Source organism: Sander lucioperca, chromosome 14 (genome assembly GCF_008315115.2).
Source record: "Sander lucioperca isolate FBNREF2018 chromosome 14, SLUC_FBN_1.2, whole genome shotgun sequence".
Lineage (NCBI taxonomy): Eukaryota > Metazoa > Chordata > Actinopteri > Perciformes > Percidae > Sander > Sander lucioperca.
In genome coordinates this window covers 16,959,607-16,983,401 of record NC_050186.1, presented here as the reverse complement: position 1 = coordinate 16,983,401, position 23,795 = coordinate 16,959,607, and the positions used below count along the sequence as shown (strand labels likewise).

The window sequence follows — 23,795 nt, the reverse complement described above, 5'->3', positions numbered from 1 at the left end:
ACACACACACACATACAGCAACTCTACCACCCACACACAGAGCATGTGTCTTCTGAAGGACAAACATTTCATCTGTCCTGGTCTCCCCTACCTTGCAGTTTCAGCACAACTGTCAGCCTCACTGAATGTGTGTGTGTGTGTGTGTGTGTGTGTGTGTGTGTGGGGGGGGGTTCACTCTATTCTATATAGTCCAGTCTGAAGCACTTGTATACCTGTCTCCTCTGTGTGTCCTTCCCAGTATAGCCAGTTGGTAGACTACGAAGCGACTTTAACCTTGCCTCCACATGTTGCTAATGAATATGTTACCATAGCACTGTGTCCAATATATGGTTTCTGATGTATGGCAGGAATATATGTGTTCAGTGAGGCGTTTGGCTTGAGATGCAATTTATGTGACAGCGCCTATACATCCGGGGGCAGTTTGATCAATATCTGTGATATTTTTCTTTTTTTTACGGCGCTATACCTTAAAGTAAGTACAAAAGACAGGCAGTAATGGTTTACATAAAGCCGGACGTTGGCAACTTCTCAAGGGGCCTTTTGAGCAGGGTGGGGCCTAAAGTTATTAGAAATACCATTACCTCAGAGGTAACTGCCTTGTTTAGAGTGTCATCATGATGGAATGGAAAGAGTTTAGTCGACTGTAACACCTGTCTCAATGCTAGAGAACGTCCCAAACAGAGATTAGGATAAATCTAGTAAATTGACTTTGTGATAACAATAGTTTAGTTAAATTGTAAATTATGATTTTTCTTGGACAAATATTAATATTACTGTTGTAGTGCACCAACTTTCTATAGTTGATAATTTACTCAATTACTCACTTTTTTAGGGATTTAATATGCGTTGAGATCTGCAGCTTACATGTATGAAAGATTGTTTTTCAGTTGTGTGAGAGTAAATAAACTCTTTCTACTTCTGTGACATATATAGGGAGGACAGCTTCATTGGTGTAACTTACCTCGCCTTCTCTGTGCCACGGCCTCCCGTTCTGAGGGTACTTGCTCTGGCTCTGGCGTTTCTTCTGCCCTCCGTCGGCAAATTTGCACAGCAAAGGCTCCGTGGGGGCTGCAGAGAGAGAGAGAGATAGAGAGAGAGGAAGGGAGAAAGGAGAAAATCATGTTAGGAGGTCTTCCTCCTGTGACCCATCAGAAGGACAGAGGCCCTTTTGAACTGTGTCGAATTTCTCTTCTTCTACCATCGTATCTCTGTCTCTCCGTCCTCCCTCCCTCCTCCCTCCCTCCTCTCTGCCCTCCTATGGAGCTCCTAGACAAATTCCCAGGCCGACGATGTTGGCAGGCCCTTGCTACCCCAGCCCAGGCTGGCAGCCCATGAAAGAGCATCGCAGGGTATTGTTGAAATAATAATCACAGTAATCGCTCTTGTAAATACCTCGGAGATGGCAATGCAGGTCCGCTCTGTCAGCCAAAGTTTTTTTCTAGAAGGCGTTCCTGATGCGTAATCCCTCCATGTTTTACTTTAACAGGCATATTCTTTATATTTGAAATGTTAAGCTTTTTTCCACTCCACAACAATCAGTGCAAGCGTCTCACTGGGGGTGTGTTGTTTGAGTAGAGGCTGTCATAGATATCAATGCTGCTGTTCTCAGAGCAAACACTGGAGGCACTCTACCCATTTCTGACACGATAAGAACAAAAGTAACAGAGGACTTGACATAAGATCCCTCAATACAGAGCTGGCAAGTGTCAATCATCAACCAGCAGGAAAACAGCGCATGAAATAGCTGTTATTAATGTAATTAAAAAGAAAAAAAGAAAAGCCCTCTGTCCTGATACCTCATCTAAGCTGCCTCCGTATCAACAGCCTTTTGTATGCATAATCACTGATAAAAGGTTGATGAAAGTGTTGCCATGACCTACGCTGCTATAAAGATAACTTTTCAAAGGGCACTTTCTCACACTTGAGCTGCAGGTGAGCACCAACAAAGACAGAAATGGATTCAGGTAGAGGACTCTTCTGATGAGATACTGTAGAGAGAGATAGAGAGAGAGAGAACTAGTGTTGCATTCGTCAACGAAAATTATGACTAAATATCGTCGTCAAGGAACCTTTATCACGTGACGAATACGACATGAGCCGCAACGTAAATGCTGGTCATGTGACGATGACTATAATTAAAAGTATAATGCAATATTGTTGACGAATAAAAACGAGACTAAATGTGGTTTACAAAATAAAAACTATGCTAAAATGTCTCTTCATTTTCTTAGACCAAAATGAGACGAGACGAAATGTTATAACGTTATTTTGTCTCGTTTAGTCGCGTTATTATTATTATTTGGCAGTATTTCTGTTCCCTGTGTCTCACTTCAAGGGCTGCATCAGGTCGCACTCGGGTTGCACTGCGCAGATGCAGGCGACGTTACTTCCTCAAGCCCTGTCGCGGCATTATTTCATTTAGAAGATGCAGCGGTGTGTTAGAGTGAGACGAGCGTAAACGACAACAAACTAAATTAAGTCTGACATAGAGAAAGGGACCGTGGCCGGCCAGCCGGAGTTCGTCTTTGGGAGAAAAAGAATAAACGGCATTTGGAAAAACTTTCATTACATAGAAGTGGAAAAGAAAACAAAATGTGTTGTGGAAAAAGATGGGGAGAAATGCGGCCACAAAATCACAGGAAAAAAACACCACGAACCTTAAGTGACATCTCAAGCCATTCCATAATGAAACTGAGTTAAGTCAAAACATTAACGTAACGTTACTTTCTTTTACTTTAGAAAGCTCATGCCAACTCATGAGGCTGTGGTTAATGTGTCTCATTTTAACGTTAGCTTTAGACGTTAGCCACTGGAGCTGAAAACGACTGAGACAAATGTGTGTGTGTGTGTGTGTGTGTATTTGTTTGTGTGAGAGAGTGTGTGGGTTCTTAGTTCCTACCTGACTGACTCCATGTGTACTAAGCAACCCTTGTTGGCCAACATTTTGGTTTTGTCTATACTACTAGGTACTTATACTATATTGACTGGATTAAATAGAATTGCATTACTAAAAAGAGACTAATATACAATTTTCATTGACTAAAACTAGACTAAATGTCATCAGTTTTCGTCGACTAAAACTAGACTAAAATAGTCATGGATAATTCTGACTAAAATAAGACTAAAATGCTCAGACTTTTAGTCAACTGAAACTTGACTAGATTAAAAAGAGTATGAACGTGACTAAAACTAATAAAAACTAAAATGACAGCTTGACACAAAGACTAGACTAAAACTAAAATTAAAACAGGCTGCCAAAAACAACACTAGAGAGAACAAATCTGAAGAAAGACGATAGTAAAAGAGTGAGCTTTTCTCGTGAGAAACGGGTGGCTCTCTTGGCTGGGGATCTGGGGTCTTAACAGTGTCTGTCCCCTTTTCAGTCTGCGTCAGCGAGATCGGAATCTCTTTGGAAGCAGACTGTGGAGAGATGAGAGAGGAGAATGGAGACAGTTGGATAAACTAAAAGAAACAGGGGTGCAGAGAGAGTGAGAAAAACAAGACACACAAAAAATGGGAGTGAAACAGATAAGAGAAACAGGTGAGCGACGGTGGGAAAAACAAGAGGAAAACAGAGGCAGAATGAGAATCTACAGTAGGATCAAACACTCGTTCCCTCTGTAAAGGCTGTACAGTTCAGCAACAGTACAGTACATACTGAGCCGGCGAGCTTGTCCAAACACTGAACCATTGCTGCCGTGCACCTGGTGGCTTAGAAGGGACCTGACGGCTCTCCTGTCATCGCGTTCACATTACAGGTCTGGCAGCTCGTGACACGGCCACTCTGTGACGACACAGGCCAATGGCGGGGCTGTCTGCAAGAGGTGAGCAACGGGACCTTTCATCACGCCGTGCCAGAGATGACACCCACCAAGAGAATTGTTGATACTTTAATCGCTGCTCCCAGATGTGAGAGGCACTTGGGCCTTGATAATAATGCAGCATCGCAACACAGGAGAGAAAGAAAAGCTGTCAGGGTTGACAAGGTAGTGACAGCAATAAAACAAGCTGAAGTCAAGTGAAGGGAGTTTTCCAGTTAAATGAAATAATTTGGGCGTCAATGAGCTAAAATAATCATGTATCTATTCACTTACATTTTAGCTAAGAAAATCAGTACTAACAAAATTGTGTGTGTGTGTGTGTGTGTGTGTGTGTGTGCGCGCTCGCGCTGCTAAAGGGCCACTATATGCACACATGCAAACAAACATTCGACTGAAAAAAAAAAAAAAAAAACACTAAATATGTTTATGTTGCTTTAGGGTTTACTATGGGACCAAACTTTCCAGAGTCAGCCCAGGAGAATGTTGCCGGGAAGGAAAAGTGAGAGAGACGCTGCAGAAGAAAAACAACAAAAGCTCTTCCAAACCTCTCCTCTGGCACTTTGGGAGATAATTAGCTATCGGAGAGATTTGGAGAATCTGACACAGAGTATGCTGACGTTACCCCTGTGACTACATCCCCACTTCCCACAGCATGCTAGCCAATTTGTTTAAGACTCCAGCCCAAGATCAGCCTCATACCACCCCACACAACCTGTGATCACACTCACCCCTCTGTAGCCCTGAAACAAACACACACACACACACACACACACACACACACACACACACACACACACACACACACACTCTGCCCTTAAAGTCTCTGCTTTAAAACTGGAAAACATGCAGAAATACCTACAACCATACAAACACACATAATGCAAACTGCTGCCAGCTTAAAAACCTTTGATAGACCTCTAACCAAACACCACTGGCACAGCCCAGAATAAACTAGGCCACTGGCTGCTCATACTAGCTTGCTGATGCTGCGTCTTTAGGTCACAGGCTCCAAGTACAACACATTTCAGAATGGCTCCAGTCGGAGTATGTGTTGTAGGAGGCCGCTTGAAAAAAGAAGTTCTGTCATGAACCAATTTGCTGCTCCTAAATCATATAATATTCCTAAATCATGGGAAAATTCATAAAGTGCTTTTGGTCAGAGGTCAACAACAGCCGCTAACAAGGTACTCCACTGGAACTCCTAATTGTTTTTTATGTGGGTTGCCATAGGAACTGGTAAACACGTTAGCGAGGGGTGACCGCAAACTCACGGTCACACATACACACAAAAGCAAGAGGAGCGGTGCTAGACAGTTTAGTGAGAGTAAGACGTCTGTGCAGCTAGCCTCATTTGATCACAGCCTTGACTCAATCACACTCCAGACTTTGCATTTGGCTCTGAAGAGATAGTCATGGCTTTCTGCTCATCAATAGACACAATACCACCCAGTAAAATGAACCAATAAGTGCATGCAAATGTACTTCTGTACGACACAGTGCAATTACAATAGCCATTTAAATTGAAGCTTGCTGCAAGTTTCACTTATTATTGCAGAATTGCGTAAGTAATCATTAGTGTTGTTTCCTATGGGCCGGCATCTGGGGCAAATCAACCCTTGTGTGCAGAATAACAGCCATCACAGCGAGAACACCAGATCCCACCATTCCTTTTCTTTCTGAGATCTGTAGACAAAGAGAGCTTGTGTGTGTTCCGGATGGTCTCGCAAGGCCAGCTGAATAACATCTTGATCCATGAATGCAAATCAGCACGTGCATTATAAGACATCAGTGTCAGCACAGCATACATTCATTTGTTCAGAATTGGACTGTACATCTGTCTGGCCTGAATGGTGAAATCAATGCAGGAATGCCCACAAGCTGCAGTAGGGCTGGGTAAAAGGGTTTTTCTCAGTAAAACTGCCAGGTTTTCATCATCAAGACAGTGGAGAGGCCTCTCACAAGGGCTTGGAGGCAAACTGGGTTGGCCTTGCTTTTGCTCTTGGTATGCGCAAAGCCTAGAGAGGACGAACAGAGAGAACTGTTCAGCCACTTGCACCAAAATATGTCATTCTGAAAAGCTTCAGTGAAAGGAAGCTTTCCAGTTCTCAATGACAACTTTAGTTAAAGGTTTCTACAGGTTCTTGGCTTTAAGTTCCATGAGCTAAACATCTCTGAAAATTAATTTGGATAGCTCGCTGTGTTGTACTGCAAGGGCGTGTGTGGAAGGAAAAGGAAGAGAGAGGACAGTATTTTATTGGAATTGTGCGGTACTCTGACGCTGCTCGAGGGGATCTCTAATTGGATCAACAACTGTCTGATTCCCATCAGCCAGCTTGACCTGTCTGCCCAGACTGAGGAGTGTGTGTCTTATGTGAAAGAGGAAAAAAAGAGTGGGGGAGAGAGAGAGAGAGAGAGAGAGAGAGAGAGAGAGAGAGAGAGAGAGAGAGAGAGAGACAAATACATGAGGAAGAAGAGAACACAAGGGACTGTGTTCTAGATAGATAAAGATGAAGTGGTAATGATAGAAAAACATATGATGGATGGAAAACTATGGTGGAGTAGCATGTACGTATGTCGCCATTTTCAGAGTAAAACGGGCAAGCTCAGAATGGCCGCCAACCAGGAAGGCAGGCGACAGCAGCTTCCCTACAGGGAGGGCTTTGACAGATCCCAGTCGATAGCTCTCACAACTGCTACGCTGGTCTCGCATCCTTCAGCGTGGAAATGAAGACAGTCTGCCTGCCGTTTTGCTGACAGGGACGGCACACATGGCTCAATGACACGGTCCGATAAATGGAGCGGGCCGCTGAGAGGAGAGCGAGACAAAGAGAAGAGGGAGATAGATGGAAAGACAGATAAGTGTCAAAAAGAGACAAAAAGACAAGGGAGACAGTAACGGAAAGAGACAGAGAGTTGAGAGATTCAGCGATGTTAGGAGTGACAACCGCAGTCCAGTTTCCACCCCTTTACGATCCATACTATATAGATGAGTGAGATTAGTATAGGGGGAAGGATGTCAACAACGCATTGCTTCTCACTCTGCACCTGCTACACATGCTGTATGGCTATTGATCAGCTCTTGCTCAGACTTTCCCACAGAGCGCTCCTGCAGCACGCCAGCCAGTACAGGCCTGAGATGATATTATGGATTACGGGAAAGAAAGTAAAGGAAAGAGCCCTGGATGCGGGCGGTAGAAGCTTGATCGATGAGCTATTGCGCACTTAGCAAGAGTAATGTTATGTAGGGAGTCTCTGACATGCTAATCCATCTCTCACTCTCTCCGTCCGTCTCCCTCGATCGCATCTCTCTCTGTCGTGGTTATGTGCTGTCTGCCCATCTCTCCCAATTTCTATCTATCTATCTATCTATCTATCTATCTATCTATCTCTCTATTCTCTTCTATCTCTTCATGCACCGCTGAGCAGACTCTGGTCGCACACCAGATTCAAACAAATAAAGCTGATGGATGAGATGAGTTCCATGTGTGTCTGGCACACAGTCGGTCTAAAACACAGCAGACAACTACAATTGACTGAGACCATTTTATGGGAATGGGAATACTTTACACTTAAAAACAGGCACACATCACTTTTCTAATCACTATTTTCTACTTGGCGTGTCTGCGCTGCGTTCCGGATGCACTGCGACTCCCGCGAGCAATGGCCTTTCAAGTCGTGTGAAGTGTCTCTCTGGGACGTTCGGACATCAGTGCAGCAAGTTAAACAGCAAGAGTATCCAGTCAATTTACCAAAAGACACCCCCAGTATCGTATATATTTCCTCTACAACACCACGGACGACAAGAGATTCATCTTGGAGGTGGAAAAATATAATAGACATCACAGATCTTTTTAATAACGCCAGAAAAGAGAAGGCATAGAGTTTAATTGCAGGAGAGCTTGGAGTGGAAGGTAGATACTAGCTTAATAAACACGTGATTGTTCTGTAAAGTACTTGGAGACAATATAATCTGTGAGTCGGGCAGCAAGACGCTCCGCTTCAGACGCTCCCGGTGTAGTATGGCGCGTGGCGGAGGACGGAACAAAACCAGAACGCAGCACAGACGTGCCCAGTGGAAAATCAAGGTAAGAGGTAGTTCAGGAATATGCAGGCATTGATGTGAAATGATCTAACAGAAAAGAAAAGATTCTGAATAAATATAGCTGTAATTATTTTAGCAGATGAAAATATGGTTGCGCCTTAAAGTACTGACTCTGAATTAAACTGCTCATACAGTAAAAGTGAGAACAGCAAGTGCAGTGCCAAACAGGCAGTTGGTTTCCAGCTGCTAGCCAACTCCTGTGAGACTAGCTCTGAGGTATCAGTTAAACGAGAAATTCATTTTAGCCTAATCAGCTAATTCCACTTGCCATTCCTGACGCTAAGGTTTCCATGGTGAGTAAACAAATTACTAAAAACAATAGAGTAGACAGAGTTGTGTGAGTGAGTCGAAGTTAGTGCATGTGTGTTGCTCCATCTCTAATGAACGACTCACAATCCTCCATCCATGTACTGGCATAACATTTATACAAACAGACAGTTCTCACCACATTCATTCCAAATGGCATAGTTTTAGTGTTGCTGGTTCCTGTAGTCAGCTGCAATTTTAAAGTGGCCATGGCAGATGTTTCTAATGCTAAACCCACACATGCTGCTCCACACTGCCAACATTGCTGTTGCTGCAGTAGGTCTCAGTATCAGAGGCCGCTTTACACAGCTAGCCAGGGTGGCAATTACAAGAACCCGCATTGTGGTCGCTTCAAAATTGTAAGAGTATAGTATGAGATTAAAAACACTATTTACAGAGTGGATTTGAAATAAGTTCCCAGCTAAGAAAATAAAATGTGCAATCGGCCATGTGACGTCACTACATCACAGATAAATAGTGAGCCAAGCAGATGGGCTGTTTGGTTTGGAGACTCATCCTAAAGGTCTTCTTCACTTCTTTATCACTGAATTGATGAAACAGCTGTGATGTGATGATACATTTAAAATTATTTAAGCTTTAAAGTGCCCATATTATGAAAAAAACACTTTTTCTAGGATTTGGGGTGTTATTTTGTGTCTCTGGTGCTTCCACACACATACAAACTTTGAAAAAAATCCATCCATGCTGTTTAGAGTGAGATACAGTTTCTGAATGTGTCCTGCCTTCAGTCTCTGGGTGAGCTGTTCAAAATCGGCACGGCTTGTGACGTCACAAGCCGAAACGAGCAGGCTAACCGCAACCATTAGCTCGTAGCGTTAGCATGCTAACGCTATGGCTAACGCTAGCATGCTAACGCTAGCATGCTACCTCGTTCTCAATAGCAAAGCACTACTACAACACACACAAGTTCACCATAATCTACAAAAGAACTACTTACATGTGCGCCCTCATTTAGAAGTCTCCCAGCTAATCCTGCCTTGTAACTGACCGAAGTTGTAGAAACAGCCTTTCTTTTACTGTCTATGGAGCTAGCTAGCTGACATGATCTACATCTGAGCTACTGGGCATGTGCAGTGCAATCAAAGATAGTACAGAAGAAGAAGAAGAAGAAAAGAGGTCTCACTCTGTAGCTAAAACAGAGACCAGCTGAAAAGAGGATCTGCAGCAGTGAGAGAGAGCACTGCAGTACAACACAAATATGGTTTTTTTGAAAATTAAACCATGTAAACCTATTCTGGTACAACCTTAAAATACAATTATGAACCTGAAAATGAGCATAATATGGCTGCTTTAAAGCTACATTGTGTAAGAATATCTCCCATCTAGCGGTGAAATTGTATATGACAACCAACTGAATATTACTTTCTAGCCCCCACCATTCCGAGCGCGTTCTAACTCCTACGGTGGCCGAACCCAAAAATAGCGACGACTTCGTCCGTGAGTGTTCCTTCCAGTGTAATAATAGTTTTACGTTATTTTGGTACCATTTCATTGCTAACATCAGCTATCAGGTTCCCAAACATATGCAAGCTAATGTTAGTAAAGTATCAGTGCTATCATTATTCTGTATATTGTACGAGATTAATAGTGTAAGGCAATGTTTACAGCGTAGGAGAGAAGCAACGGAGGTTTGTGTTTTTAATATATTTCTCTGAGCAGTATGAACAATGTCAAGTGAAGTTGAGCACGGTGTATTTGATGGAGTTAGAAGTTCAGCGTGCGGATTTGCTTCCATTCACATGATGGGTATCAAATGAAGTACTCTATTGGTATCAGTGTCACTGAGGGCAATGGCATAGGTACTGGTTAGAGTGCGGATAGGGCCGCATTTTTCTGTCTGAGCCCGGCCCGCATTTTTCTGTCTGAGCCCGGCCCGCGTCCGACAGAGCAGTAACCGAACCCGGCCCGAGCCCGACAGGCATTAAGATATTTATGTCCGAGCCCGACCCGAGCCCGAAACAGTTAAGATCTTGTTTTTTTCTCATACTAATGACACATACGTTTGTTTGTGTGGAAAGCCCGCTTTTATTAAGCAACTGTAGGAAGGCATTCGGAAATGTCAACAGATGAGTGCATCAGCGCACACGGGGCAACAAGCGCATGTTAACACAGGTGCGCACCTACATAATAAGCTTTTTTAAATTTAAAATGGTCAATGCCTTATCACGCTGATGTGACCGAGCCCGACCTGAACCCGAACATCATTTCTAAATATCTGTCCGAACCTGGCCCGGCCCGTCGGGACCCAACAGGCCGGGTTCGGGTGACCATCCTCTAGTACTGGTATCATCATTTCTAAGATACACAGCCCTATAAGTGGGTAACGTGGACAAATGTGAAGTTTTATTATACTATATTGTCGAATCGTCTCATTTCTCTGCCAATATGATTGGATTGGAGAGAATACAACATTCTATTTAAAAAGAGGAAAATTACAAATATAAGGTTGTTCTCAGCCATGACATGGTCTCTGATTCATGTTCACATTACAGTAAGTTATGTATACACTTTGGATGAGCACAATGATCCAGGACTAAGATACCGCTTGACACATTACATTGACGTTATGGGCAGATGTCCAGAGACACACTTTCTATGAAAAGATGAGACAATATAGAATGCAGTATTATAAAAAAAATGTATCCAAATTTACAGTGATGAAATTGTGTCTGTCATGCTAAATTGGACAGCTAGCATGCTGCCATTCCATTTTAAAGTGCCCATATTATGAAAAAAACACTTTTTCTGGGATTTGGGGTGTTATGTTGTGTCTCTGGTGCTTCCACACACATACAAACTTTGAAAAAAATCCACCCATGCTGTTTAGAGTGAGATACAGTTTCTGAATGTGTCCTGCCTTCAGTCTCTGGGTGAGCTGTTCAAAATATGCACGGCTTGTGACGTCACAAGCCGAAACGAGCAGGCTAACCGCAACCATTAGCTCGTAGCGTTAGCATGCTAACGCTAATGCTAACGCTAGCATGCTACCTCGTTCTCAATAGCAAAGCACTGCTACAACACACACAAGTTCACCATAATCTACAAAAGAACTACTTACATGTGCGCCCTCATTTAGAAGTCTCCTAGCTAATCCTGCCTTGTAACTGACCGAAGTTGTAGAAACAGCCTCTTTTATGTCTATGGAGCTAGCTAGCTGACATGATCTACATCTGAGCTACTGGGCATGTGCAAGTGCAATCAAAGATAGTACAGAAGAAGAAGAAAAGAGGTCTCACTCTGTAGCTAAAACAGAGACCAGCTGAAAAGAGGATCTGCAGCAGTGAGAGAGAGCACTGCAGTACAACAAAAATATGGTGTTTTTTGAAAATTAAATCATGTAAACCTATTCTGGTACAACATTAAAATACAATTATGAACCTGAAAATGAGCATAATATGGCTGCTTTAAATACAAAAATAACAAAAATGTATGACAATATTGCATTGCAATGCATTGCATCTGCAATGTTGCAATAACCAATTCTGCCATGAAATGAACTTTAAAAGAAAAAGACCTCCCTCAGACAGTAACAACAAATACTGAGAATGACATTTTATGGAATTCATAGCAAGTACACCTTCATTGGTTCTCTGTGGGCTTGTGGCATTAAACTGGTCCTGGCCTGTGGAGCTCTCTTTTCATGGCAAACCGTTTTGGCTGTGGCAGACTGACTTAAGAGCAGCTGTTGCTGTACTTTGCCTGTGGGGGTTGACTACTGCTGTCACTGTCTGTGTCACTGCCTGTGTGGGCAGACAGTGAAGGCAGCTCTGTCCCTGTTAGCAGAGTATTATAACACTGCCAACGCCTCCAGTGACCCGTGAAACCTACCATCTATAGAGATGAATCATACAGATGGGGGCTTTGTAATTCAACAGAACTGTCCATCCCATGCAAATATTTCTGGGTATATATATGAAACTGTATCAGAATAAATCAGTTCTGCAAGTACACCTTAGAAGATGCAATGAAGGCTATGTTCTATAAGCGTGGGTTTAGTATATTTAGAAGATTTCATTATTCACATCAAGCATTCAAACTCGCCATCTTACTCAGCTTTACACAGCTTCCACATAATGTTACAGCAAAAAATAATTTAGGTTTATTTACAGGAAGAAATTTTGCTGAGCATGCATGGTGTTCTCCAGCACCACACTGCTTGACATTCATAGAGTTACACAAATTCACACTCAGAGCGCATTACAACCAGTCCTCTGTTGTTGGCCCGCATGAAAAACTGGATGAAACTGGATGTTAAGTGTGTTGCTAAATGGTACCTTGCCTCTCATAGAATTTCCCAGATGTTCCAGGGATTGAAACATATGATTTGTTTTTGTCATACGTAGGGTCATCTGACCTTCAGGCTAACATCGACTGCAGATTGATAATGACATTTAAACAGAGGCGGAAAATATGCTTCAAGCTGCAAATACAAGAAAGCCACATCAGTCAGTGTAGCATGGTGGAGCATAAAAAAGGCTGTGTTTGTTAACTAGGTTTCCACCGTAGGGGCTTCCAGTAACAACTGTATGGACGGGAAAGAAAATGAAATTACAACACAATAAATGAATTATCAATAAAGAGCCCTCAATACTGTATCTGAGGGGGATCAATATGCCACAGCAGGGCTGCAATGTGGGCCGAGGGCTGAGGGCAGGCCTATAGCTGAGGGACCAGCCAGATCAATAATGTCACTGGGCGTGATTGACGATCAATGCTGCCAGTGATGTTGATTTATGATCAATGAAAGCAGGGCACCTGACTAATAAGGGGAGAAGGGGCAGAGGGGGTGTGGAAAGGGGGGTTCCATAGCCTCCCCTTTACTGTAACTGATTGGGGATCGATGAAGAGTGGCACCGTGGCTGATTAGGGATCAGGTGACTCTGTGGCAGAGGAAGGCAGCTATGTGTGAGAGGATTTGGTTGGCTGCGTTGAGACCAGCCTGTCTGAGCCAAGCAGAGCTGCAGAGACTGTAATTAAAGTTGTGCTGAAAGGAGCTTTCCACCGGTTGATAGAAGCTGCAGGTGCAGCTCTCTTTGCTCTTTAACTTTCAAAAGAGCAGCGCACGCACGCACGCGCACACACACACACACACACACACACACACACACACACACACACACAGAAGATCTGCACTATGTTTCCCTCATAAAAATTACTCTCATCGACATCCGCCGTCTCTTTTACCTTGTTTTCTTACATTCTTCAGCTATTTTAAGACGCTATCATTGCTTTGTTTTTTTGCTACCACCCAAATGATCTTAAGTGCCATTGTTGGACATGGTGTGTTAAAAGTGTTACCGTCAACAGATTACTTTATCTTGTTTCATTTCAGTAATCTCATTACTGTAACTGAACTAACAGATGCTGTGCTGTCACTTGTGTTACATTTTTAACCTCTTGTTTAAAGGCTATTATTAGCCTTCAACTGATATAGGAAGTAGGAGTAGATTATTTTATGAAACTATTAGTAAACACACATAACAGTACGTATATTTAGAGCTACGTTTTGGTGAGAGGGCCTTCATCTTTTGTAAATGTCATGTGAACAAAATCCCTTTACAATATTATATTATACACAATCTCTATAGTCTTTTCATATCCTCATAAGCACTGAAAACATGAGTAGGCACAGACAAGGTTATGAACTGGCTAGTTAATTTCAGATTCGCCGTGTAGCCAGCTTCATAAGACTAAAAAGTCAAAGATAGGTCCAAAGTAAGATGTCTAACCCACTCATCTGCGCTTTGTCTGACAGACCCCTCTACTTCAAACAGCACAGCAGACATTCCCATGGCTCATAATTCATTCATTCCTTAGGTATTCTCTTTGTTCTCGAACAGTGTTGACACTAATTTCCCTCTGTCTTTCTAAAACAAAGTTGCTGACAAAAAAGTGGCATCTTTTTGTACAGAATATATCAACAGTTTTCAAAGGAAACTGCAATATTTCCTGGCTTATCTCCTGAAATGTTTAAATTGGTTTAGATTTTAAAGCTCTGGTCAGGGTAATTAAAATAATAATACAAAGCAGCCAATCTTTTGCAATTTACTTGCACAGCATCATTACGGGTCTGCCATGTACAGTCATGTGCAGAAGTTAGCACACCCATGCTAAAGTTGACTAAAAAGAGGAATAAAAAAATCATCTTTTGGAAATTGATCTTAATGCCTTAATTAAAAAAAATGAGGAAAAATCCAATCTTTAAGGACACCTTTTTTCTTTGTGAATGAATAATGTATCGTAAATAAATAAATGTTCTTCCTTAAAATACAGGGGGCATAAGTCAGTACACCCCTATGTTAAATTCCCATAGAGGCAGGGAGATTTTTATTTTTAAAGGCCAGTTATTTCATGGATCCAGGATACTATGCATCCTGATAAAGTTCCCTTGACCTTTGGAATTAAAATAGCCCCACATCATCACATACCCTTCACCATACCTAGAGATTGGCATGGGGTACTTTCCATGAAATCATCTCTCAATGGAAATCAAACCAGCTATTAGGCTAACTGAAATAAAACCATGCCAATCTCTAGGTATGGTGAAGGGTATGTGATGATGTGGGGCTATTTTAATTCCAAATTAAGGAAGAACATTTATTTATTTACGATACATTATTCATTCACAAAGAAAATCGGTGTCCTTAAAGATTGGATTTTTCCTCATTTTTTTAATTAAGGCATTAAGATCAATTTCCAAAAGATGATTTTTTTATTCCTCTTTTTAGTCAACTTTAGCATGGGTGTGCTAACTTCTGCACATGACTGTACATGTATGTCTACTGCATCTAGCATGTGTCATCACTATTAGAGGCTTTTCTCTGACTCCTTCAAATTAGGTTTAAACTGATCAATTGAGTAAATTGTTGAAGCAAAATACCCTAAAATAATACTTTGAAAGATAATTAGAGGGTTAAACTCTTGAAACAAAACAATCTCTGGCTAAAATGTTCATTCCTGTGGCAGTGCATTACAGTTTCCCTTTCAACTGTTTCAAAGAACCAAAAGAAAAACAAAGTATGAAGGTACTTTTGATAGCACATTCCTGTTTTAGGGAAAAATTACACACTTAGCAAACTCTTCAGCAATATTTATACTAGCATCAGTAGCTCTGTCCTTTCAGCCCCTTGAGAGCGCGATATGAGACTGATAACGAGAGAGAAAGGTTGACCTGTGGAGAACAACTTTGAGTTAGTCCTTGCCTAAAAATCTCCGAAGTGATGAAAAGACTTTGTTTTGCTCAGTCTGTGTTAATGGGCCCCAATCGATGTGTGAGAGCCGTGTTTTTCTTCTGACCCTTGGGGGAAACACAGGGAGGTAATGTGGGAGGGGAGCGATATTGACACACAACATCAATATCACTAGGGTTCACAAGCACCAGCGTGGTGAAGTTGGTGAACTCCTTCTTACTTTAAGTTGAGGCCGACTATCAGCGGCTCATCAATGCTGCATCAACGAAAGAAGTACAGCGTACGTGGGCCTGAGTGTCAGTGTGGCCCGTAAATTAGTAGTATCTGATATTTATCAGTGCTTATGATTCTCCTCCAAATGAAACCCCCCCTCACGCACGCACGCACGCACGCACGCACGCACGCACACACACACACACACACACACACACACACACACACACACACACACACACACACACACACACACACACACACACACACACACACACACACACACACACACACACCACTGCCTTTACTTAAATAATGTCAGGAATGTGAAGCAGCACAGCACTGCCGCAGACTGCCATGCTGGCTCTCATCTGTCACCAATGGCAACCAGCCCCACCATGATGTGCAGCTTAATTGGGGGAGCTGATGAGGTCTGATGAGGACGGTACTTATTGAATTCCCCGGCCTGTTATCTAGATAATGCTGGAGAAGAGCAGCCTCCGTCATCTTTCCCATTCTCATCCATTCACTGTCTCAGCAGGGGGCTGCTGGCTAATCCACTCTTGTTTGTAATGGCTGCGCGAACTGAGGGGATTTGGACACACTCTCCCCTCGCTAGCACAATCCCTACTGTTGATTTTACCCCATAATGGGCCTATTTGACGAGTTAACCAGATCCCAACACCCATCTCAACCCCCTTTTGCCTAAATATCTTTTTCTTTATTGTGTGGGGGTATTGTTGAATAATTAGACTTTAAAGCAATCTTCTTTCCCTTTTTTTATAGCTTTTTAAAAAAAAAAAGCAATTACCAAACTTCAAATATGTGGCTGTATAGTGTTTACTGGTTTACAATGTATGGGTGAGTATGAGTGAAACAGAGAGAGAAAGAGTCTGAATGGAGTGCGATGGAGAGAGAGAAAAAAGTGGAGAGAAGCAGAAGTTGCGGAACAGATGGCTAAATGGCAGGACAACAAAACTTTTAATTCTGTGCCTCAAACTGGTGAAGGAGACGGATACTGTGAAGTCACAGAGGGGTGCTGCTCAGTATGGGACAACACATCAAAAGGCATTAGAACTGATGAAAACTGCTGTGATTAACGCCTTTGCTGTGCAAAACTGAAAAGGATCTGAATTTCCAACATAAAGTTTCTAAGGCAAAATGCAGCATCTGGGTCGTCAGACATTCATCAGTATCAGCTGTAGTGTGGAGAGACTCCAACAACACAAATTTACTGAGACGAGGACTGCCAGCAACAACACGGTGAATGTGACGATTGTCCTCATGAGCACATTTTATAAAGCAAATTCTGACTGCATAAAGTGTAGCTTTCTGCATAGTATGAGAGATCCTGCTTTCCCAGTTCTTTGTTTGCCAGATTGTGCATTACAATAAGCACAATAAGTCATTAAAAGTGCTTACAGTATTTTTTTCTCTTTGGAAGTGTTAGCTAATTCTTATATTTTAATATAGCCAATAGGACAAGCTACCACCCTGTAACTAAAAATAATACCTTACCCTAAACAAAATAAACCATATGCATACAGTTTCCACTGAATTACTGGTCCATGGAATATCCAGTGACATCTAGAAAAACAAGAGGCCATATTTATACGGATCAGTTGTTGTGGCCTTATAGATCAGGGGGTGATACTGATAAGGGGGGCCATTAAGGCAGCAACATTTAAATGCTTACATGGAGAAGGTACAACGTGGAGATCACCAGGGGCACAGCGAATCAATATCAGCTCGACTTAGAAATCTGCTGTATAATCCTTGATCTCCAAGGCCATTTGCTTTGCAGCCTGAAATTGGATACACCCCGCCTGCATCCCCCCCCTCCCCACACACACACACACACACACACACACACACACACACACACACACACACACACACACACAAAACACACACATACACAATAACCCCTGTTGCGCCGAGCCTGCTCCACAAATGAGACATGCTGAAAAATTGATCTGGATGCATCTGTGGCAAGATTGAGTCTAGGGCTGAAAAAGATATGACTAGCTCAAGGTAAGTCATAAATATGTGTGTCTATGTGTAAGAGGATGGGGAAACCTAGTAATAGCATTATCTTAACTACATCACTGCTATCAGGCAGACCGCTGCACAAAAAGGCCATTAAGTCAACACCTTTATAAATGCTAAGGGCTGGTAAAGGCCACACATTGAAAAAAACACTAGTATATACTTCTATATAGCACATACTGCAGGTATGATTAACAAGGCTGTAAGGACAATAAATCATCTTTGTTTATTTTGCCTGCAAGCAACGAGGCCTTTTGCAGTATAATACCATTTCTTTGATGAATGATTTGAGTAGAATAAAATATAATATAATATAAATGTATTGTTCAATTACATCTTTTGCGTGTTGTTGCCCATTAACCACAAATACTGTATATTTCACATAACTGCTGACCGTTTTGTACCTTCGAAAATCAACTGGCATTTTATTGTCATATTATCCCCTCATTGCAGTTGCAAGCATTCATTTTCTATTCGTTCATTTCTTCATGCAGCTGATATTTAGGCAGGGTAGTTGCATGAGAGCAGTTCACTCTCTTACTCTCGTAATATTTAGTTAACATTAAAGGGTGAAATGCAATGCTTTCTGAAATCTGTTACACAAATAACTAACTTTGCAACAATACAATTAAACTAGAAAGATGGGGTTTTGAACACTGATGACATGTGTTGGCTTTTTTTGTATCCAGTATTACTACTTAAAACAGATATTTCAAGCTTTGATAGCTGTCATTTCATGTCAAGGTATTTTACAGTTACAGTACAAGCAAAAAGTGCAATTGACAGTTAAAGGTTTGATTCTCATTAGTTGCCTTGAAGGGTGTTTATTTGTGATGTGATTCAATGTTTTAGGACCACTCAAATGTTTTGTTGCTTGACCCTTCGTTCTGCCTTCTGGCAAGTGAAACAAAACATACAAAAATATTCCACTTCAACAGAGAAGCTGCATTACATGTAACAACACGTAATACTGTGTAGCAAGAAAGACATGAAAAGTGAGATTTCTTGGAAGGGTATATCTTTAGGTGCCTCTCTCCTTTAAGTGTAGGCTGCCTGTTTGTCTTTTTTATTCCCATGGCAGTGTGTATTGTTAGAGTGGCAGTTGTTGGACTCTCTGAGGCCTTTAAGCTCTCGGTTTTCCCCCTATTACTTGTGCGCTGTGGGGGGACAGACAGTTGTAGCGAGAAGCGGTGCAGCGCAGCAGGGGTGGTCCCCAGATACCACAGATTCATACTTTCCACCTGACGCACAGGATAGAGAGAACACAGAGCTGGCAATTACCAGACTTCTCGCTATATATACTGCAATCCTGGCCAGCTCTGCTCTGCTCTACTCTACTCTGAAGGCTGTCTCAGGGCCAAGCTGGAGGTAATGAAAGCAACACACTCCTAATGGACTATTGATGTGTGTCTATTTGTGTGTGTGTGTGTGTGTGTGTGTGTGTGTGCTGATGTATGAGAGGAAGAAGTGAAAGAGGCTCAAAGAACAAAGGTAGGAAACAGAGACTGTAAGAAATCATTCTGGAGTGCTGGTGTGCTTTCCTTTTTGTGCGACGTCTGTGTTTTTGCAACTGCAGAAAATGAGCATCCATGTCTGTGAGCTAACGTAAATCACCTATATAAGTTCAGCAGAAGCAGCAGAAATAAACCACAAGCGTGATCCAATAACCATGGCGTGCTGTACTGCCAGCCAAGGAAACAGAGACAGACGGAGAGACAGTGTGTCTGAGACATGAGGTCAGTCAGAACCAGGTGTGTTTCCATCGTCCTTCAGCTCAAACACCAGCAGGCAGCTCTCGTATAAATACGCTCATATACAAAGAAAAAGACACAAATAGCTCAAGGTGACAAAAAAACATTGGCAACTCGGACGCCATCACAGTACGTTTAATCAAATGGAACAGGTCCCACTCCTACTGATCGTCCATTGGCAGAACATGTAGGTGTGTACACATTTTTTTGTGTCTGTGTGTGTGTCCCCTACCCCTGGCAGGCAGTCGGATGAATGAATGGGCGTCACCTCCTGGAGGTCCGGTGGCGCTACAGAAATAACTCTGCTGACCACAATGACCTCTGCTTGTTCCCACACACCCTGCGTCCTGTTCTAATGAAGGACCGTGCTCTATTCTGGGGGCAGCAGCTAGATTTATCTCACTGCCCTCTGTGTCCTGGGACGGTGACAGTGACGTGGCCGAGTGTAACTGATGCCTGCTTTTTGTTACCCTGCTTCCCTGACGCAAGCACACAGAGGATACAATTAGTCTTGAGGTCAATTCTGGTTAGTCAGATGACCTGACTATACCTCACTATTTCTGTTTACTTCAAAATATATACCTTTAAACATGTTAAAACAGGTTGGGTTTTTTTAAAGATTTTTTTTTTTGCATTTTAGGCCTTTTTTGGATAGGACAGCTTAGACATGAAAGGGGAGAGAGAGGGGGAATGACATGCACCAAAGGGTCGCAGGTCGGAACCAAACCCGCAGCCACTGCGTCGAGGACTGAGCCTCTGTACATTGGCGTGCGCCCCACCAGGTGAGCTACCCAGGCGCCCGCTAAAACAGGGTTAAAAAAAACAGAAAGTTGTAATTGATCATGCTGTAAGCTGATGAAAGGTGAAGGAGATAGAAGTGAACCACAGAAAGCAAGCCTGCTGAATTGCTTGCATACCACAGAGAACTTGGAACATGGTTTTCCTCCTCAGCAACTTAATCTTCATTCTTGTGGATGGACAGGCTGGCTGAAAGGTTATGAGCTCAGTGACCTACTGTATCTTCTGAGAAGCGGAATATTATTCTTTGAAAAAGAAATAATTTGCCTCAGGTCCTGCATTAGATTAAGTTGACTGATGGCTATAACCTGGAATCTAGGGATCTGTGAAGATAACGTGTGCATCGCAGGACTTCATTAGTTCATTTCAAGAGTGGTGGAGAGCCCAGTTAGATCAAGGGAAAAGTATAAAAATAAAAACCTAGAGGTTTTTGCTTATGACTGCAAAGTCAGCAGAGTGAGATCCTGAGCTTGCCAGAATACAATTCATGCTCTTAAAGTCCTAAACAACTACTGTGTAGGACATTAAACCAACAATTGGTCCACAACTGTGTTTCACTGGGCAGACCTGGATGTTAGCAGAAACAAAAACAATCCAATAATACAGTAGATGAATGTGTGATAAGCTGTCAAACTCATTGATCTATTATTCAAACTGGCCTTGTATTGCATTGTCTCACCAATACCTTGAACAACACACCACAAACAACAAAGCCTTGATTGTTCTAAAGCAGGTCTGAACGTCTGTTTCATCGTAGTGGTGCTTTGAGCTAAATGCGAATATCAGGATGCTAACATGTTCACAAAGACAATACTAATATGCTGATGTTTAGCAAGTGTCGTGTAAACCATTGTCACCATCTCAGTTTAGCATGTCAGCATGCTAACACTTGCTAATCAGCACCAGTACCTGATGTTGGTGCTAGAGGAAACGTTGAGTTATTACAATTCATCGTCTGGGGATCATAAATGTCTCTAAAAAAAATTCATGACAATCCATTCAATATTCAAACCCAAAAATGTCAACGTCATGGTGACGTTAGAAAAAGTCAGGGGATCACCAAAGGCATTAGGATTTGTTGTTGAGATTTTGTAGTTTGGACCAATTTGGTAAACAGACTGACCCACACCTTCCTAGAGCCATGAAGCCAAAATGGCTAAAAACACGCTTGCTTTACGCTTGCAAAATGTGAGAGTATGTATTCTTAATCTATAGAGTTTATTATACATTTATGAACATTTTACAGTCAATGTATGCAACAATGCCCTATTAGATTCTGACCAAACCTCCACTTCCAAGAATAAATAATTGATAACTAAAAAAAACCATAAAAATGGTGTCGTAACTGTCAGCTGTCCACACTGTGAGTGAATCCACAGCACAAAAGAAATGCGAACACATCAATGAACAGCATATCAAACAAAGAGAAGACAAAGAATGTTCTTCATTAATAAAAGCAGCCTCAGGTGCTTATTTTGCTGGCACTTATATTGTGTGCACTCAGCTATATCCAGTGACATAGATGAGAATCAGGGAGGGATGAGCAGGAATGTGTGCGATGCGTAGAATAGCGAGCAGAGAGGAGGGGAGGACGTGCAGAAGAAAGTGAGGGATGAAAGACAGGGCAGATAAGAGACGGAGGGACGGATGAGAGAGAGAGAGAGGGTATAAAAGCAAGGATAACAAAAAGGAGAGATGTGAGCAGGGTGAGAGGGAGAAAGATAGACATGGCTCAAGGTGGTGGACAGCTGGGCCGGGGTCACGAGAGTCAAGCTCAGGAAGCGGTCGACAGTCAATGTCATCCTTTCATCTCATCAGCTGCAAATGCAGCAACCTAAACTTTACTCAAATTTAACCTTCCGAAAGCACAGGTTGATCCAACTTTTACTCCTCTCTCTTCTGCTTCCCGGCGCCACCCATCACTTTCTTCCCCTCTCTGCCCTTTTCCATCTGTTCTCTTTTATCTCCCTCTCTTATTCCTGTCACATTTCCTCAGCTCCTAATATGTTTCTTTCCATCACCCTCCTGCTATATTTCTCTCTATTAGTCTCCCTCGTTATGTATTTTTTTTCTCATGGTAACTCTACATTCTGTCTCTCTCCACATTAGATGTGGTTGAGTGGAGAGCAAAGTCAATTGTTCCTGCCTAAACCCCTCTAGAAGTCAGAGCTCCTCTCCTCTGCCTAAACAAACTTTGAAGCCAATCAAAGGCCTTATATTATTTTCTGTGGAAGGGGACTGCAGCAGGTGAATACTTTATATTTCAGTGACAGATCCACTCAGAGCGTCTCCTCTCTCCCCTCATCTCCTCTCTGTGCTAACCGTTGGCTCCGCTCCTGATTGATACAGTTCAGTGGCAAAACAAACAAAGCGTGACAAATCCAGATTATTGTCTGTAGGCGAGATAAGGTTATAATGAGAAAGTGCATCGGGGGAAATTGATCCTTTTTTCAGGAAGCTGTCTGATTTACTGAGGATGCCAATAATAACTTCCTGTGTGTCCTGCCTCTATTGGGAGGGGGTGAAGCCAGGGGTGGGGGGGTGTAAGGTTCATGCTAAGAGGGCAGATTTCATTACAATGCAATATCCTGAGAAGCGCATTTGAGAGGGAGGTTTGGTGGCTAATTATTATCCATCCGTAGCAGTGTTTATTGAAAAGCTGTCTGATTGTCATTGTGCATCACAAACAGACAGAAATATGAGTTCACACTGGGTGACAGCAGCAGTTAATGAATTATCAATACATAATGCAATCAAACTTTTGTTTCTGTCAAAGAAGAGGAAGGAAAACATTACATATAAACAATTAGCAGATCAGCACCTACACATGACACACGAATGCATCATGGGAAAACATGTGCTTTGGCATGTTTGGAGAAGCAGCCATGTCTGAGACGCACTGACAGCCAAGCCACCAACATACTTGGCTACACGTTAAATCTACACGCCATAGGGGAGAGAAATGGGCCTGCTGACAGGCCAGTTATTAGCCAGGGGAATGTGGGAGGGATTGCAGAAATTAACATGGATTACTGAAGTATGACTGACAGTTTCAGAAGGGCTTTTTGTGACTTACCAAGTGAATTGGGACTTGCCTTAATTCAGCGAGGGACATTTTAATACTGTGGGCTGTCTCTGCTATTTTGGCACCGTTGCCTTGGTGAGGACGCCAACAGGGAGGGAATCTTTTTCTGCAACAGCACCCCCACCCTCAGTGGCACAGGCCTTGTGTTCTGCAAATAATGACAGGATGTGTTGGCGGGCCAGCACTTGGGGGTAGTAACCCCTGTGAACTCTGCCTGGCACAAGCCTGACAGCAGTAGTGGTTCTATAAAGCCTGGGTGTCATTTGGATCTCTGACAGATCAACGGAGTAAATCAGAAAACTGGGACTCTGATTGGAATATTTTTCATATGCAATCATGTTCATGGGGGGGGGGGGGCACTAATGCTTCCCACAAGTCTTGATGAAAAATACTGCTTTTACTGTCTGCCTAAATAAACTTTTTATGTATACATTAGAAAAGGGTACTTTTGAAATGAAA

At 42.5% G+C, this 23,795-nt stretch overlaps 1 protein-coding gene across 9 annotated transcripts in view; it reads right to left on the bottom strand.

Moving 5' to 3' along the window:
- rbms3 (RNA binding motif, single stranded interacting protein) overlaps positions 1 to 23,795 on the bottom strand; it is a 306,928-nt gene that overhangs the window by 43,225 nt on the left and 239,908 nt on the right. For all 9 annotated transcript variants that reach the window (XM_035991632.1, XM_035991635.1, XM_035991640.1 and 6 more), the window contains one exon: positions 962 to 1,068. In XM_035991632.1, the coding sequence (XP_035847525.1) occupies positions 962 to 1,068 (107 nt within the window). The remainder of the gene's footprint in view (positions 1 to 961; positions 1,069 to 23,795) is intronic.